Source organism: Antrostomus carolinensis, unplaced genomic scaffold, assembly GCF_000700745.2.
Source record: "Antrostomus carolinensis isolate BGI_N321 unplaced genomic scaffold, ASM70074v2 scaffold6062, whole genome shotgun sequence".
In the NCBI taxonomy this organism is placed as follows: Eukaryota; Metazoa; Chordata; class Aves; order Caprimulgiformes; family Caprimulgidae; genus Antrostomus; species Antrostomus carolinensis.
This window is the reverse complement of record NW_010297460.1, coordinates 16,690-32,899: the sequence shown is the minus strand read 5'-3', so window position 1 is coordinate 32,899 and position 16,210 is coordinate 16,690. Positions and strand designations below refer to the sequence as shown.

General features: G+C 44.4%; 1 protein-coding gene across 1 annotated transcript in view; it reads right to left on the bottom strand.

Moving 5' to 3' along the window:
* Positions 1 to 11,659: 11,659 nt before the first annotated feature.
* LOC104520429 (3 beta-hydroxysteroid dehydrogenase/Delta 5-->4-isomerase-like) overlaps positions 11,660 to 16,210 on the bottom strand; it is an 11,116-nt gene continuing 6,565 nt past the window's right edge. The window contains exons 2-3 of the mRNA XM_010162119.1: positions 16,143 to 16,210; positions 11,660 to 12,569 (exon numbers count right to left, since the gene is read on the bottom strand). The exon at positions 16,143 to 16,210 is cut by the window's right edge and continues 88 nt beyond it. Coding sequence (XP_010160421.1) covers positions 11,755 to 12,569; positions 16,143 to 16,210 — 883 coding nt within the window. The 3' untranslated portion in view covers positions 11,660 to 11,754. The remainder of the gene's footprint in view (positions 12,570 to 16,142) is intronic.

Here is a 16,210-nt window from a genome sequence, read left to right as displayed (position 1 = left end):
AAGAAAGATCTTCAAATCAGGCTGAGCCTTACTGAAGCAGAAAGTCCTGGAGAAAAGCTATGGGTGAGAGTGTAATAGCTGGCTAACAAGGGTTGGGTTTGGAGTCTGGTTATGAGTTTGGAGTGTAATAGCTGGTTAACAAGCTAGGAAAACTCTCCTGTGTACTAACACCTTAAAACTCTTTAATCATGTATTTTACAAAAACTGAGAAATACCTATGAAGACTCACAAAGGCAGATGTATTATAGCTATTCAGTATCAGATGGTAAAGACTCTTTTGCACTGCATTTGGAAACTCTATGTGAAGCTGAAACATGATGTGCTTGAAGCTGATGCAGTTACAGAGACTGTGCACAGATATTGTGGACCTCTAAGGCCATCAAGCACTGCTTGCACGGCTCCATGGATTCAGTTTTCTTACCATTGTACCATCTTCAGATACCAGTAGCAATGACTACTAGGTTGCACCACGCCGCACCAACAGAAAGTGAAGGGAGCAGAATGGTTCACCTGGAGATAAGGTCAGCTCTTCTAGTTAGTGCCAGCAGATGTACAAATTAATGACTTAATGGGCTGCTGAACAAATTTTGTGGAGGCTTTGCTAGCCTGTGCACCATTGGACTGTCCTGGCATTCTTCAAATAGAAGTGCTAGAAAGGCTTTGGCAGTAAAAACAAGATCAAACAAATCCCTCAAAATGCAGAAGGAAGCAATCTGAAATGTTTGTAATATCTGGAAAATACTAAAGAGTAAAATTGTATTACTAATACCAAATGCAAAAATTGGTTTGCCTTCACACATGTTGTTTTCTTTTAACTTTCTCGGCTGGTTTTCCACATCTTAAGGCAGGAACAAAGTAGTCTTTGCCTTAATGGTCTATAACAATGCATGTTAAGCATTTTGATGGGAAGTACTATATAGTGTAAGTGCTTTTGCAGGGCAGTGCTTAACTTTCAGCCCTTGCTCTCTACGGACCTCTTTCTCACCCATTCCTATGACTCTGCAGGTGTATTGGGAGAAACCAGGTTGGTAGACATACTTTTGATGCAGAAAAGTTCTCTGCATTTGCTTATGTGAGAGATTAACTTGACAAGAAGATAAGCCTAACCCCAGTTTAAACCAGTTTGTTAACTGAGCACCTCACTGTTGGGAACTTATGACAAACTGACGACAAATTCCCTACCTGCCTAATTGACACTTACAAAATTGAGTGGCAGCTGTTATAGGACAAAGGTGGAGATTTACTATATCTATCTATCTTCTTTATTTGTGGTTACTGTTCTTTTCCCTTTCTTAGATTGGTCCTCAACTACTTAATATTCAGTGCTTGCTGCTAGCACGGGAGAGGCACATTTTATTTAAGAAATGTGCAAAATTTAGTTATGTGAATGAGGAACTTCTAGAAATTACAAACATTGGTATGAGAAAGAAATCCATGGCACAGCCACACATGAATTCCAGTTATCCAGTGGTTGTAGAGCTTAGATGGAGATGCAGATGGAGAGCTTTAAAGGGGGAGAAGAACATTACATGGGACTACAGGGGTTGTGACAAGAACTGGTGATACGAGGGCGTCTTTTGAAATGCATCCTACTGTACTCCCACTTTCTCAATTAGCTTTACAGCAGCTATAATCTTTTCTATCTAGAAGTATTAAGTGGCAGATTTTTCAGGTTAAGAGACCATGGTTACTCTGGTTCCTATCTAGCAGAGGCTATACATAATGTTTCACATTGTGATTCTGCACCAACCCTGTGAATTGAGCCAAAGCTTTTTTTTTTTTTTTTTTTTTTTTAAAAAAAAAGAGAAGTTTTGATTTAGATATCATAATTGAGAAATTTAATATTTATTTTGTGATTTTGAGTATTTAGTCTGTATTAATTAATTTAATACAGTAAAATGTCACTGTAAAATGACAACATGTAAATCAAACTTCATCCAGTAATAAAACTTTTATAATTTGAAATCTGCAATGCTCTCAAAATGCCAATGTCGTGCTTGTCTGACAATATGGATTCTCCATAAAAACATGGTCATTGACATTTACTATTGAACTGTCTTCCATTGCCTATATCCTATATTAACAATACCAATGCCAGGCATGTATTTCCAGTATTGCCATGATATCCACTTTTGCTTCTGTTCCTCTGGAGCTTCTTCAGTATTCCTAAATATATTAGAAATGTATATGAATAGCTTTAGAGTTCCCAGTCCATTTTAGCAAGCAAAAATCTGTTCCTCTCTGGTGACAAAATATTTAATAGCAAAAAGTGGTCTTTAAACTTAGCTTTTTACCTGCTGAAACCAGAAGTCATGGATTTGTGTGTCACATCTAAGTATCACTGACACCTCTTTGCTACTTCCCCCTTTTCAGCATGCCTGAAGGGTAAATAAACACCTTTCCAGCAAAGCAACCTTAACATTTTTTTCTTTTCCAGTATGTATACATCAGTAAAATTCTTCTTCCTGACTCTGATCCTGTTGACAGCGGAGTTTCATTGATAACCAATAGTTTGCTTTACTGATTACCAACAAGCTAATTAAATGAGATGAATGGTACTGGTCAGCGAACTTAAAAAATAATAAGGCTCTTACTGATCGAGTACATTTTGTAGCTACTTTGCCAACCTGCCAAGCATAAGAGTGTATAAACAAGTTACTGCGAAGTAGACTAAAGTGTCAACTTAGAGCAAATCAATTGCTTTGCAGTAAGCGTGCCTGTTCTCCCTCTTGGTATCCCTTGAAATATCTTAATTGGCTTGTGTTCGTTAGCGGGTAACCATGTGCACAGGCTCACTCGTGAGCAGCAGGGTGACATGTTCAGGTATCCATCCCCTCAGGCTTTCTGGACTTTCTGTTGCAGATACGCTGCTATTTTGGGCAGATACCTGAAGCGAGAGACAACACAGATGCAAACCTGAGGGTGCTGGGGGAGGACAGTTGCCTGGGTCCATCTCTCCTCTTCGTCTTCCCCTGGCCTTCCCTGCGCCCTGGCACCAAGAAACCCAAAGGAAGAATTAGAGGTGTAAAAACCCACACCGCACCACACCACACCACACCACACCACACCACACCACACCACACCACACCACAAAAATGTGACTAAAAATAAATAATGTAGGCCTTATTTTTTCCCTTTTTGTCCTGCTGTCAGGCAGGTCTCACACCAGCAGATGCTCTGGGGAGAGGGGTACAGCTCCACAGGGCTGGGGGCTGTGAGAAGCTCGAGGCAGGGAGCCTTTCTGCAAATTTAAAGGATCTTCACCATGTTTTGGGCTTTGCCCTCACCTCGAGGTCTTCCTTCACAATGGACGAGAAGGTGCTGACCCGCTTCTTGCCCCAGGAGCCACCCATGTCCCCTCAGGCCACTGCAGAGGCCTCACCCCATGCAGGATTGGGCCAGGCCGCGGTGGGAGGTGTGAGGGGGAGAAGGGGAGCTCCTGAGGGGAGTGGCAGAAAGAGTGAGGTCCCCTCTCATGCTGCTTCTCTCAGGGGCAGCAGCCACCCTCCCAGACACCTTCCCCACCACAGCTGCACGGGAGGCGAGGGGAGCACTGAGGGGGCCAGTGCCATCTGGGCCATGCTCCCACCCTGCTGTCCTGGGCAGGATTTTCCCTGCTCAGGTGCAAGGACAAAGGCTCCCCTTCCCTGCACTCCATCCCCTTGGGCCTTGGCCCCTTGTGAACATGAGGTTTGCATCTGCTGTGGAAGAGATACTCAGCTCAAATTTACCAGCCATTCCCTGCCATAGCTTGTAGGGTGAAGAGCATCCTCCCTACGGAGTGACGGTTGGGGTGGTAATTACCCCTGCTCTGCAGTCTCATTCGGGCTCCATTCACAAGTGATCTCCAGATGGAAGAAGGGAAGGAGCTGTGCGTGGCCATTTTCAAGGAGATCACAGGGAGGGATCTCCCCACCAACATCTCCAAAGGTGAGAAATATACCAAATTAATTCAATACCTCTCTAGCGTAAAGCCAGTAAAGTCACTTCTGCATTGAGTTTACAGCCAGGTGTCCAGGTCATCATTGGTCCTCAGGGATTAAGGATGGGAACAATCTTGAATCTGTGGGTGAAGAAGGGGTGTTGCCCTCCAAGTCCAACCTTAAACTCGGGTTTAGCAAAGGCTCATAGTCTCTAAGTCCCTTTCCTTATCTTGCTTTTTTGCTGAGCATTAATGTTGGCTTCTCTTTCATTAAGTTGATGAAGCCAATAGTGGGAATGAAGATGACAGTCCCCTGGCAGATGATCCTGAGAACATGAAACAATATGAGACATCACTGGAGGCATTTGAAGGTAATGCGTTCCAGAGATGTAGCAAGGCAGAAGCTTCTAAGAGCCAGCACGTGTCAGAAATGCACCAGAGGGACCTTTGTGGAGAGAGATAGAATGACAGCATTCATCTAGAAAAGGTCATTGAGGGCTTCCACAGTATCCTCCACCCAGAAGATGCTGTAGGAGATGATCACTCTGGACACAGTGAGTGTGAGGTAAGCATCAGTCAGGCATCAAATCTTCAGCAGCATGAAGCATCCCAGACAGACAAACCCCAGAAATGTCCCAAATATAAAAAGGACTTCAAGTGGTGCTCTGATTTAATTAAACACCAGAAAACCCACACAGGTGAGAAGCCCTTCATATGCAGTTAATGCGGGGAAAAATTCAGGGTGAGCTCTCGCCTTCTCTCTCACAGAAGAATGCACACAGAGAAAGGCCCTACCCTTGTCTCAAACGTAGGAAAAGTTTCAGCTGAAACTCTCACCTTAGAAATCACCAGACATGCCACACTGGCAAGAAGCCTTTTGAATGCATGAAGTGTGGAAAAGGCTTCAGTGATTTCTCAACGCTCACCCAGCACCAGCGAACTCACATGGGTGAGAAGCCCTGTATGTGTTCCCAGTGTGGGAAGTGCTTCAAACAAAGTGCTCACATCAACAAACACCAGCGAGTCCACACAGGAGAAAAACCTTTTATGTGTGCTGAGTGTGGGAAGTGCTTCCAAAACACGACACACCTCAAGCAGCACTGTAAGCTTCACCTGAAATAGACAGCAAGACAGCATTTCCCTTGAGTCTAGGAGCATTGCCTTTAAAATTAAAATTCTGCTATAAATTCTATGGTGTGATTAAAAGTAGGAAGAAACCACCAAGGGGAGGAGAGGGTCTCTGTCACAGTACAAGTAGGTTGCTGATGAGGTGGGAGAGGGGTGGCAGGGTAGGGGCAGAGGAGGGAATAATAGCAGGAAAGGCTTGTCCTGGGGATTGAAGGAAGGGATGTGGTAACAAAAAATAGGGAGGAAGTTCAGCAAAGGAGGAATCTAATGCTTAGAAATCTGATTGCTGGGAGCACAGCCCTTGGAGAGATGAAAAGTTACCACTGTGTTACTGAGAAGGCAAAAAATGACAAAGCAGGCTCCAGCAACAGGAGCTCACATTTGGGAAAATAGTCACTTACTGAACTGCAGAAGAAAAGTTGTCCTTTATTCTCTCTGGCAGCATCTGTAGGTATTTTAGGAAGCCTGTTAAACCTGGACAAAGATGTCCCAGTTTTCTAGTATGTGTTTCAATATTCCAGCTCTTTGATGTGTTAAGTACCTTCCCCTATTAAATAGCAGATCTGCTTCTCTTATTCTCCTCCTTCCTTTCCTGCTAAATTTCTGTGTGCCCAGATTGTCCTTTCTACTACTTCAGTGACAGAGCAGCCATATCTGTGTCCATCACTGGTCTCATTGGGCATTAGGATGAAATCTTACTAGCCTAGAAAATAAGGGATGCTGGTGCTTGCTAAACCTTTTTGCTTTTCTGAGCAGGGTTTGGTAACTGCCTTCAGCAGTATTTTGTCTTACGCATCCCAAGAGCCTTATTCAACCCTGGAGGCAACTGAGATAATTGTGTCTATGTAAATATGTGGAGCTGATTTGTAGCTTTACTAGCAGCACTCAGAGGGCTGTGAATTTTATGTACTTAGAAGGCTTTTGGAGGCTTATGGCCAGCTCAGAGTCTGCTGCGTTGGAACAGAGTGCAAGCAGGCAAATCAGAGGGAGGGGAGCATGAATGGTGCTGACTGGAAGGAGACAGACTGGAAATGAAGGGGTCCAGAGGGTAATGGAAGTGGAAGTAGAACTGGAGGGAACCAGAGGGGAACAGAATCTGTACAGAGGAGAATGGAAAGGAACCATCTGGTGAGAAAAAAGACAACAACGCAGGAGACTGGAGGGAGAAAGAATGTGAATGGTGAGGCTCAAGGGGAAGGAGGCATGAACAGAAGAGCTGCAGCTAAACAGATTTTCACCAGAGAGGTCTGGACAGAATGAGAGCATGAATATTCAGGCCCACTACCTTTCCTGTGCATCATGTCTCTAACCAAAAGAGAAGAGGCCTTGGCTGTCCTTGGCCAGTTTTGCAGATCCTTGTACTTAATCTTCCATGGAAGTTCACATGCTGCAAATTCCTTGGTTCTCCACAGCCAGACAACTGGCACACCTGAGCTTCTGAGATCTCAGCTGTACCCTGCTTTGCTTGCCCTCTAGCTTTTGCTGTCTCCACTGGCCAGCCTGCAGCCCCAGAGCCCAGGGTAACCTGGCTAACAAAGCTTTTTGGGATAGAACACACTGAGATGCCTCTCCCCCTGGCCCCTGCCTCCCTCCTCTCCTCTGCTCAAAGAATAGAGAGATCCTGCACACCAGTGTTCCTGAAGCCTAAGGAGGACAATAGGGTATAGGAGTTAGAACAACATTGCAAGACCCTGGAGGTTTGAGTTCTGGTGGTGTTAGGGCAGGGAGGCAAAGGGGTTCAGAGAGAAAATGGAGGGGTTGGACACCTGGGTGCCCAGGGAAGGCAGCTGGGCCTTAGGAATAGAACAAAGCCCACTCTTCTACGTTCCTGGCTTCCCTCCATCCCTGAGCTGTTCCAGGTTTTTGGACTGAAAAACTCTGGATTGCCTGGCACAGCCACAAGGTACAGAGCCCATCTTCCTCAACTTGTGAGATGGTGGAAGATGCATGAAGTGAAGGGACTGGCAGGGAACAGAGCTCAGTGGGAAGCACAGGGAATGGAAAAGAGCACTAATGGAGGAGTCTAGGGGGAACATAATGAGAACAGAGCGGGAACACAAGGTGTAAGAGTGCAAACACAAGTACTGGAAGGGCCATGGAGCATACACAGTTGGGACTGAAGGGGAACAGAGGACAAAGGAACAGCATGGGAGGGGAACAGAGCTTAATAGGAGCTGGACCTCAATCTGGAAATGAACAGAGCATGTTTGGAGGGGCCTGGAGGTGCAATTATTAGTGTGAAGTCGTGATTATTAACAGCACTGGTAGGTAAGACATGACCCCTGTCTGCAAGTTGCACTTGGAGTCCTTACTGTCCTTCATGGGCAAATCATTCTCACCAAGAACTAGGAGTCCTGTTGGGTAGAGAACAGACTTGGTTTTAGCAATCTTTCAGAAAGAAATTTTAGGGCATGTGAATGAAATTCAGCAGCTTAAAAATGATCCATATTTAGACACTGAGACTTAGATGTTTGAAGTGGGCATAGCAGCAAGGCAGGAGCACAACTGCCATTTCTCGCACCTGTGTGTCTGGTGCAGTTGGTAGCAGCTGGATGAGGGGTGTCTAACTGTTGCTGTTGGTAATGAGTGGCTGACTGATGTGGGATTGATTTGGTCTCATTTTGGTCAATTTTGAGGCCCGGGTTTAAGCAAAACTAGAAAATCAATCATACCATTGGGCTAATTGAAAAACTAAGCAGCAGGGGCTGACCCTTCCAGCACTGCCTGTAAGCAGATCCTCTTAAACCACATTTTATTGACTCCTTTACTGGATAGGGCAATCACCCAGCTTATAAAATATTTTGTTTAAAAACAAGGTTGGCCAAATTATGTCCAGACCACAGCAACTACTAAAAACATGTAGAGAGTGATCCCGAAATTACCCTCCATTTTTCTGTGATGCACACAAGATTTGTGCCTTGAGTGGTTCCATGCCACCATGTTGCTGGTGGCACTGTCAGTAGTTTGCTTCAAAATGATCTACAGTTAACAGAAGAATGGGAAATTGTGGCTCCTGCTTAAGTTCACTTGAGTGAGCAGCTGTGACAGTGCAAGGTGCTTCAGTCACAGGTTTCTCGCCCATGTGGTGGAACTCTGACAGGAGAATAGAACATGTGCCCATGCTACCCTTTGTGTGGATCTGCAGATGATGCTGGAACACCAGTCTGCAGGCTAAAGCAGCTGAAACACATGGGTCTGTGTGTTGAATTTGCTATTGGGTAAAGGGATGGGACAGGACTTTTGTAAACTGCTGCCGTAAGATCAATTGACCAAATCATGGCCTCTCAGGGGAAATCGTTAATTGATTTAAACTATCTTATTTTTTTAAGGTGATTCTAAGGCATGAGAGTCTCTTAGTAGAGATTATACAGCTGGTTCATTCAATCATAGAACCATAGAATGGTTTGGGTTGGAAGGAACCTTTCAAGGTCATCTAGTCCAACCCCCCTGCAGTGAGCAGGGACATCTTCAACTCGATCAGGTTGCTCAGAGCCCCATCCAACCTGGCCTTGAATGTTTCCAGGGATGGGGCTTCTACCACCTCTCTGGGCAACCTGGGCCAGTGTTTCACACCGTAGAAAATTTCTTTCTTATATGTAATCTAAATCTCCCCTCGTTTAGCTTACAACCATCACCCCTTGTCCTATCACTACAGGCCCTGCTAGAAAGTCTGTCCCCATCTTTCTTATAGGACTCCTTCAAGTATTGAAAGGTGCAATAAGGTCTCCCTGGAGCCTTCTCTTCTCCAGGCAGAACAACCCCAACTCTCTCAGCCTTTCCTCATAGCAGAGCTGTTCCATCCCTCTGATCTTTTTTGTGGTCTCCCCTGGACCTGCTCCAACAGGTCCGTTTCTTTCTTGTGCTGAGGACCCCAGAACTGGACACAGCACTGCAGGTGGGGTCTCACCAGAGCAGAGCAGAGGGGCAGAATCCCCTCCCTCAACCTGCTGGCCACACTTCTCCTGATGCAGCCCAGGATATGGTTGGCCTTCTGGGCTGTGAGCACACATTGCCAGCTGATGTTGAGTTTCTCATCCCCCAGTGTCCCCAAGTCCTTCTCCTCAGGGCTGCTCCCAATGCCTTCATCCCCCAGCCTGTATTGATACCAGGGTTTGCCCCGACCCAGGTGCAGGACCTTGCACTTGGCCTTGTTGAACCTCATGAGGTTCGCACAGGCCCACATCTTGAGTTTGTTGAGGTCCCTCTGGATGGCATTGAATCCATCAAGTGTGTCAACAGCACCACTCAGCTTGGTGTCATCTGCAAACTTGCTGAGGGTGCACTCGATCCCACTATCAAAGCGGTCCCACTGGTTAGCAGTCCTCATGCTGATATGCCGCTTGTCTGCCATAAGCAAGCTCAAATGTGTTGAATAATGGTTTTTGGGATTTTTTTTCTGGTTTTGAACTGCATTGCACACATCCATTTGCCTAGTGCAGATTCTATCCAGGAGTTTGCATTTCCAAATTTCCTTTTCAAATCCTTCATTCTTTAAGGTTGCTGCAAACCTCCTCACGCTCCATCAGTCTCTAGAGGAGTTACAAGCCTATAGTGAAGCAGAGGATGGGTCTCCTTTTGCATGAGATAGATCTGTGTGCTCACTAATAAAGGGGGAACTCTGATGGAGGTGTTAAAAGTCCTGCTTGCTCAATGGAGAAGGGTGGAGACATTGACATAGTTATCTGTGAAGCAACGACATTCAAATAACAGCTGCAGTACCAGCTTGCTGAGTGTTTACAAACCTTTTAATGGGAGCCTAGAAAACTTATTTCTGTGTCCTCAGACTATGACTGGAAGTTCTGGTGACTGATATTCAACTGCTTTGGATCTTATGTACTTAACATAAGATGTTACTAAAGAAAATGGTAATATTTGCACTGGGACTATCTAATAATTACTGAATAATTAAACTCAACACAGATTTCAAGCTGCCAGCATCTCTGGAAATGTGATTTATTTACATTAGTACTGAGTCAGGTTAAATGTTTCTGTTCACACCATCCTGAAGAGAACAGAGAAATTCCTACCTTTTAGAGCTGTTTTCAGCAAGTGAGCTGTATGTTTAAGAAGCAAACACTGCATCACATCTGATTGTTCAGACAAGGTCTACATTTTTGGCCCAAAAGTCAAGTTACACATTCTGCAGAAATTCATGTGGCCCTCAGAAAAGCACAAAGACAGCACATGTGCATCTACCAGCTAAAGTTAGCCCTTGTTCCTGGCTGAAGCCTGGAAATAGCACAGTTTTCTTAAGCACTGTTTATTTTCCCTCAGTGTTCACAAATATCTTGACAGTGTTCACAAATATCTTGACACTGCAATGGAAACCCTTCTAGTGACCAAGGCTGTCCTGCAGTATTTTTCTCCTTTTTCCAAGCTGTTGTTCTACTAGGCAGCCATCAGATTTATTGCAAAATTGGTAAATAGGAAAATGAGAATGAAAGCCTCCACCTGACAAAATCTACCCCTTCTCTCCCTCCACACACCGTCCTAACTAAAACTGTGTTGCACTTTGGCCTCACAATGCTTACAGTGCCCAAATTTGCTCTCAAGTTTGACTGTCGGGTGAATGGCACAAGAAACTGGACAATGCTCTTGAAAAAGCGAGCAAGATTTGTAACAGCTTTTGCAATCAGGTGACTTCTACCTGCTGCGTGTTTGGTAATGCTGGCAAGAGCTGGGTGAGTAGGGTACAGCTGGGTAGTGCATATTTGTAAAGTGCAATCATAATTCTAGGACATATTGTGCTTTGCAAAAGCCTTAAAGGTGGCATGAAGTGAAAAGAAGGGCTGATATGTTCACACCATGGACTCAGTGGAGTCTTACTAAAATAGTGTCTTCATGCCACACAAGATGTAGAAGTGGATGTGGACTATACAGTTGTCCTGGGTTTTGCTAGGATAGGGTTAATTTTCTTATTAGTAGTTAGAAAGCGCTGTTTTAGTTGCAGTGGAGATTGTTATGAGAACAATGTTGATAACTACAAGGACACCGTGCTTGGGCAGTTTCCAAGAAGAGAGGAGTGGAAGGGAGGAGTGGAGAAGAAAAGTGTAGTAGTTAGTAAAACCCAGAATTGACAGCTGGATGTGCCAATGAAATATTCCAGATCATATCCCGTCATGTCAGTGTATTAACCGGGGCTGACCAGAAAGGGGGAGATTCTCTCGGGAATCGCTCAGGCTCGTTTTCCGGGATTGCGATTTCGGTTTTGGGGTTGCTTTCTGCTCCTCCAGGATCTCTGTCGACAGGTGGTGAGCAGTTGTACTCAACATCACTCATATACATATAGTTTTTATCATTATTACTCTTATTATTCTTATTATTTTAATTTTCTTTTTACTCTAATTATTAAATTGTTCTTATCTCAACCTCCAAGTCTCCTGACCTTTACCCCTGCAATTCTCTCCCCAATTCCCTGAGTGCATGGGAAGGGGGTGGGGAGGCTGCCAGCGGCTGTGTCTTGTTTAGCTGCCAGCTAACTTAAACTACCACAACACTAAAATTACCCTGATCAGCCTGTACTCAACAAAGAAATTAACGTTTCACTTTTATTTATTTGGGGCCAAGGTGGGAGGGGTGGGGATGAGGGGCCTGTTGCACAAATTCTTCATTTAAATGCTTTGTAGTTTGCTGCTGCTGTTCGCCCAGCTCTCCTCTGGCTCAAGGCCCTACATGTTTAGCCAGGTCTAAGCTCCTCTTAAGACTTAGGCAACCTTGTTTTTCAAGTACTCCCTTCTCTGTGGGACCATGGAGGCAATCCACTGACCGGTGCATTTCTTGGCCTCTTCCCATGTGTAGCGGGGCACATAACCAAAATCCCTCTGTGCTTTTCTGTAAGAGAAGGTGAATGGGGTGTTCAGCAGAGTGACCAGGTGACGGTTGGTGGAGGGAATGTATCTGACAAAGGGCCGGAGCAAGAAGCTCACGACTTCCAGCAGCAGCGAGAAGTAATACAACATTGTCAGAGGCATGGGGAGCCGGGGCTCGATCCCAAACCCTAGGTTCCTGGTCAGCTCATAATTTAGATCTGCATAGCTCATATGAGGAGTGTCATCTGAGATGTAGTAGAACTGCCCCCTGACATGCTTGGCTTTCTGTGGGACTCTCAGGGCTCTGGCTGCCTGCACATGTGCCCAGGCGATGTTCCCCACATACACGGGGTTCACCAAAGCCTCCTTCCTGGAGAAGCGCAGGTAGACATTTTTGTTCAACAGACACTTATCCAGATGACCTTGAAGAAATGGGCATCCTTCTCCAAAAATGTACATGGATCTCAGGGCACAAGTCATTAGCGTGCCACCATTCTTTAGCACCTGGCCATCTGCTTTCAGCACAGACTCCTCTGCCAGTCTTTTACTCTGAGCATAAGGAAATCTTGATGTACTCTCATAAGCTGTATCTTCATCACCATTGAAAATTGGGTCACCTTTGCAATTTGGGCCCGTCACTTCTATGGTACTGGTATATATGAAGTGCTGGACATTACAGCGGACACATGCCTCCAGTAGTAGCTGAGTACCTTCAAAAGAGAAACATGCAAGTCAGTCTAGAGCTCTCCAAGTAGGGAAAAATGGGCTTTCCAGATCAGAAACAGCATCTCTGGCCTGAGCTTGGCCAGATCCCCCTTCTCTGCAGCTGGAAGAGTCCTGTCCTGAACAGGGCAGTGCATTCAATGAAACAGAACTTGCTCTGAATCTGTATTTAAGTGGTGTCAGTGCACCCACTGGAGTTAAACAAGGATGAACACTTGGTCTTAACTGCATGTTATGGGTTTTGTATGTCAAGAGTCAAATTTTGCTCTTGCTTAGGTTAGCATTGTACTGACCACAGATTCAGGGGCTTGTGCCTGTTGATTGGATTGACTTGGCTTAAGGCAGAGAACTTTCAGAAACTGACCCTCTCCTTGGGTACCATTCATCCTGTATGCTGAAGCCCTTGTTTTCCAGGCCTAAGGATGATCTTGGGTGGCTTGCTAAGCAGGAATAGAATTCGCGTGGGACCTGAAGGTTTGCTCCAAAATCAGCTTCACCCAGTGGGAGTCACACAGTATTTGAGTAGCTTGATACCAAAATGGTCAAAGATCATAGAGTAATGTGCAGTGAGCAAAGGGATAATTGTGAATGTGTGCCTCTTTTTTTGGCATATTCTGGCTTTGAGAGAGTTTATGTGTGAAAGACCCAGTGGCTTTGGAACAGAAAATACAGCTCAAAAACATTTGAAAACCTCTTTCGCAAAGAAGCATTAAATCAAAATGGCTGATATGATATCAGAAGGGTGTGGCCTAAAATCTAGGGGATGAAATCAAACAATAGCAGTGAGGCACATAAATGATCTGACAAGTCTGCTCAGTCTGTTACAACAGCTAAAGGCAGCACAATGCAGAGCAGGCTAGCATTGCTAAAGAGAATATAAGAGAATAAAAGAGGTTCAAAGGACCAAGAAATATTGGCAGCAAAATATAAACCCATTAATGAGTGAAGAATGGGAAGAAGTATTGAACTGAATATTGTTAGGGCACCAAAATTCCTTTTTTTCAAGCTTGAACAAGAAAAAGAAAGAAGTAGAAACAAATGGAAAATAAATCTGTCTGAGGCTTGAAGAAACACTAAAGTGCAAAGAAAAAAAGGTTACACAGCTAGAAATAAATTCACATGAAAAGGGAGTTCATGCAAGTCACTGTGTTTAGGTGACGTACAAGCCAGGCTAATCTGGAAAAGTAGTTAACAAAATATATCATTTTAAAAATTAATAGCTTGATTCCTGCCATCGGTACTGTTTAGAAAGTGAGGGAAAGTAATACTGTGCAGAAGGGCTAGATAAAATCAAATTAGATAGCAAGCTTTAAAAAAAGCAAACATAAAATTATCTTGGCGGTTGGTATTTGTTCAAAATCAATTTCAACAAAACAAAATGTGTTTTATTTGCAAATTCAAGTTGCATGTAAAAAATTAAACAGTTTTTACCCTAATGGCAATTTGAGCATCTTTCACATAGTGTGTAAATAAAGCAAATCTTCCATGGAGCAGGTCTCCAGGTTTTGCTGGCACACAAAGCCCTTCAGGTTGAGGATCTGATTCACAGAGGGTACGTTTGTTTGGATTATATTTAATTATTTTCTTAATTCCCTTCCTCCTAAAAATTTACTTCCATTCCCTTTCTAGAAGTATATTTTTGCTCTGAGGCATTGTATGGCATGTGAGACAGAGGAAATCCCTCCATCATGGCAAGTTTCACTTGTTTGCTTCTGTTCTGTTTCATGAACATCTACACCTGGGTCCTTGACACATTTGTATTATAAAAGTTTTGTTTTCTAGGAGAAACAAAACTTTCACCCTGCAAATCTATGAAGTATGTAGCAGTGTCATGGCTGGTTAGAAAGCCAGAAGAGCATCAGAATGGAAATGGAAGGAAATAGGGAAGAGAACTGCAGTATTTGCTAACTGACCTTAGGGTCAGTTTGCTCTAGTAGCAGGACTGATGTGTGCTTGCATTCTACTAAATGTTATCAGCTAACCCTCACTGGCCCAGTGGGCTTTTTTCACCCACAGGCAGACTCTGCTAGGGAGGACCTGAAAGATTTATGAAAGCCTGGATACTTTGTGCTTAAGTCTAAACCTACCAAAAGGAACGGTGAGGCAGACTTAAACAGAAAGCTAGAACTTTCTGCTCTGGGGACATTTTAATATTTGTTTGGGGTTTTTTGTTTGTTTGTTTGTTTTCCTCATGGGTTTGGGGAATACATTCTCATGTGAAAACCAAGTTGTAGCAGGAAGAACATCATCAAAAGCAAGCTTTACAAACCCTCTTTCTGAACTACCACCCCTGTGTATTTATTTACCATGCTTCCCAATGCACAGGTTTACAGGAGCTTGCCTTTCTGCTTTTCCCTCCCAGCAGGGACCTAAGAAGCTGTCCGCTGGGCTCTGATTTGCTGTCACTGTCAATCTGTGGCTTTGACTGAGCAGAAATTAAAGGGTCTGGAAGCTGAGTGTACAGGCAGTGAGCCAGGCTAAAACAAGCAAAATACCATCCCAACTGTTTTTAAGGTGTATGTAAGAGACAGCTCAGCTACAAAGCATGCTCTCTTTCTTTGAACACTGGTAAGTAGCCAAAGTTTGTAGAAGTGGTGCCTGTAGAAATATGTTCCTTATTTTTCTGTGAAGAAAAATTGGCAGGAGGAAGAAAGGACCAGGAAAAGTGTTCATGTAAATAAGAACATCTTCCCCAAATCTTCACCAAGGAGCTGATGCAACACAGCCAGGGAGGTCAGTGTGTTTGGGATCAGAGTGGGTGGGTTGAAGTTGTTCTTTCAGGAAATATATTTAAATTTCCCAGCAGCTGATGCCACACCAGCCATTCCTAAGCTAAAACCTTGCCCCTTCATCTGATCTTTGCATGAAGAACAGTGGCTCCATAGTAGGCAGGGAGATCAGGGAGATGCCATTGCTGAGTGAGAAACCACTGAAACCCCTCTGTCCCACAGCCTTGAATTTGTTGTGGGATTTTTAATAAGCTCAAGGTGAGAGCACCCGCTCCTCTGAGCTACATTCCTGCACATACAGACATCATGGCAAATGGGAGGAGGAGGAGGAAAAATAACAGAAATGAGAGAGCCACGAGGTCTGAGACATTAGCAATGCACGTTTGCTGTAATTGCAGCCAAAGCCTGTGGTGTTTGTAAAAAGTAAAAAATGTCTTCAGGTAATGATGCTACATGGGGAGGGAGAATAAGAACAGATTTTTCTCAGATGTGTATGGAGATTTCAGAGGTGAATTTCTTCCAGAAAGGTCCACTGAGCATGGGATTATAGCTATCCCCACTGAAGGCAGAGCCTGTGCAGATCTCAGGATGGGCATATGTGAGTGCTGACAAGAATGAATGATCCTGCAATGCTCTGCCGTGGAAGACGCGTGTTGGGTGTGGAGAGCTGCATAGGGCTGCACATACACATGCTTTGCACTCACAGGTGTGGCTGTGCAAGATGCAGAACAACCCAGTTAATCTGGCTCAAAAAACCAGGTCAGGTGCTCCCTTTCCTGAGCAGATGATGATCAGGACACAGTGGGTTTCAGAAGTGTTTCACTCACTCACCTGTTACATTGACTTCCCAGAGCAGCTGCTTCTCTACGAGGCCCAAGGTGTCAATGATGGAAGCTGTG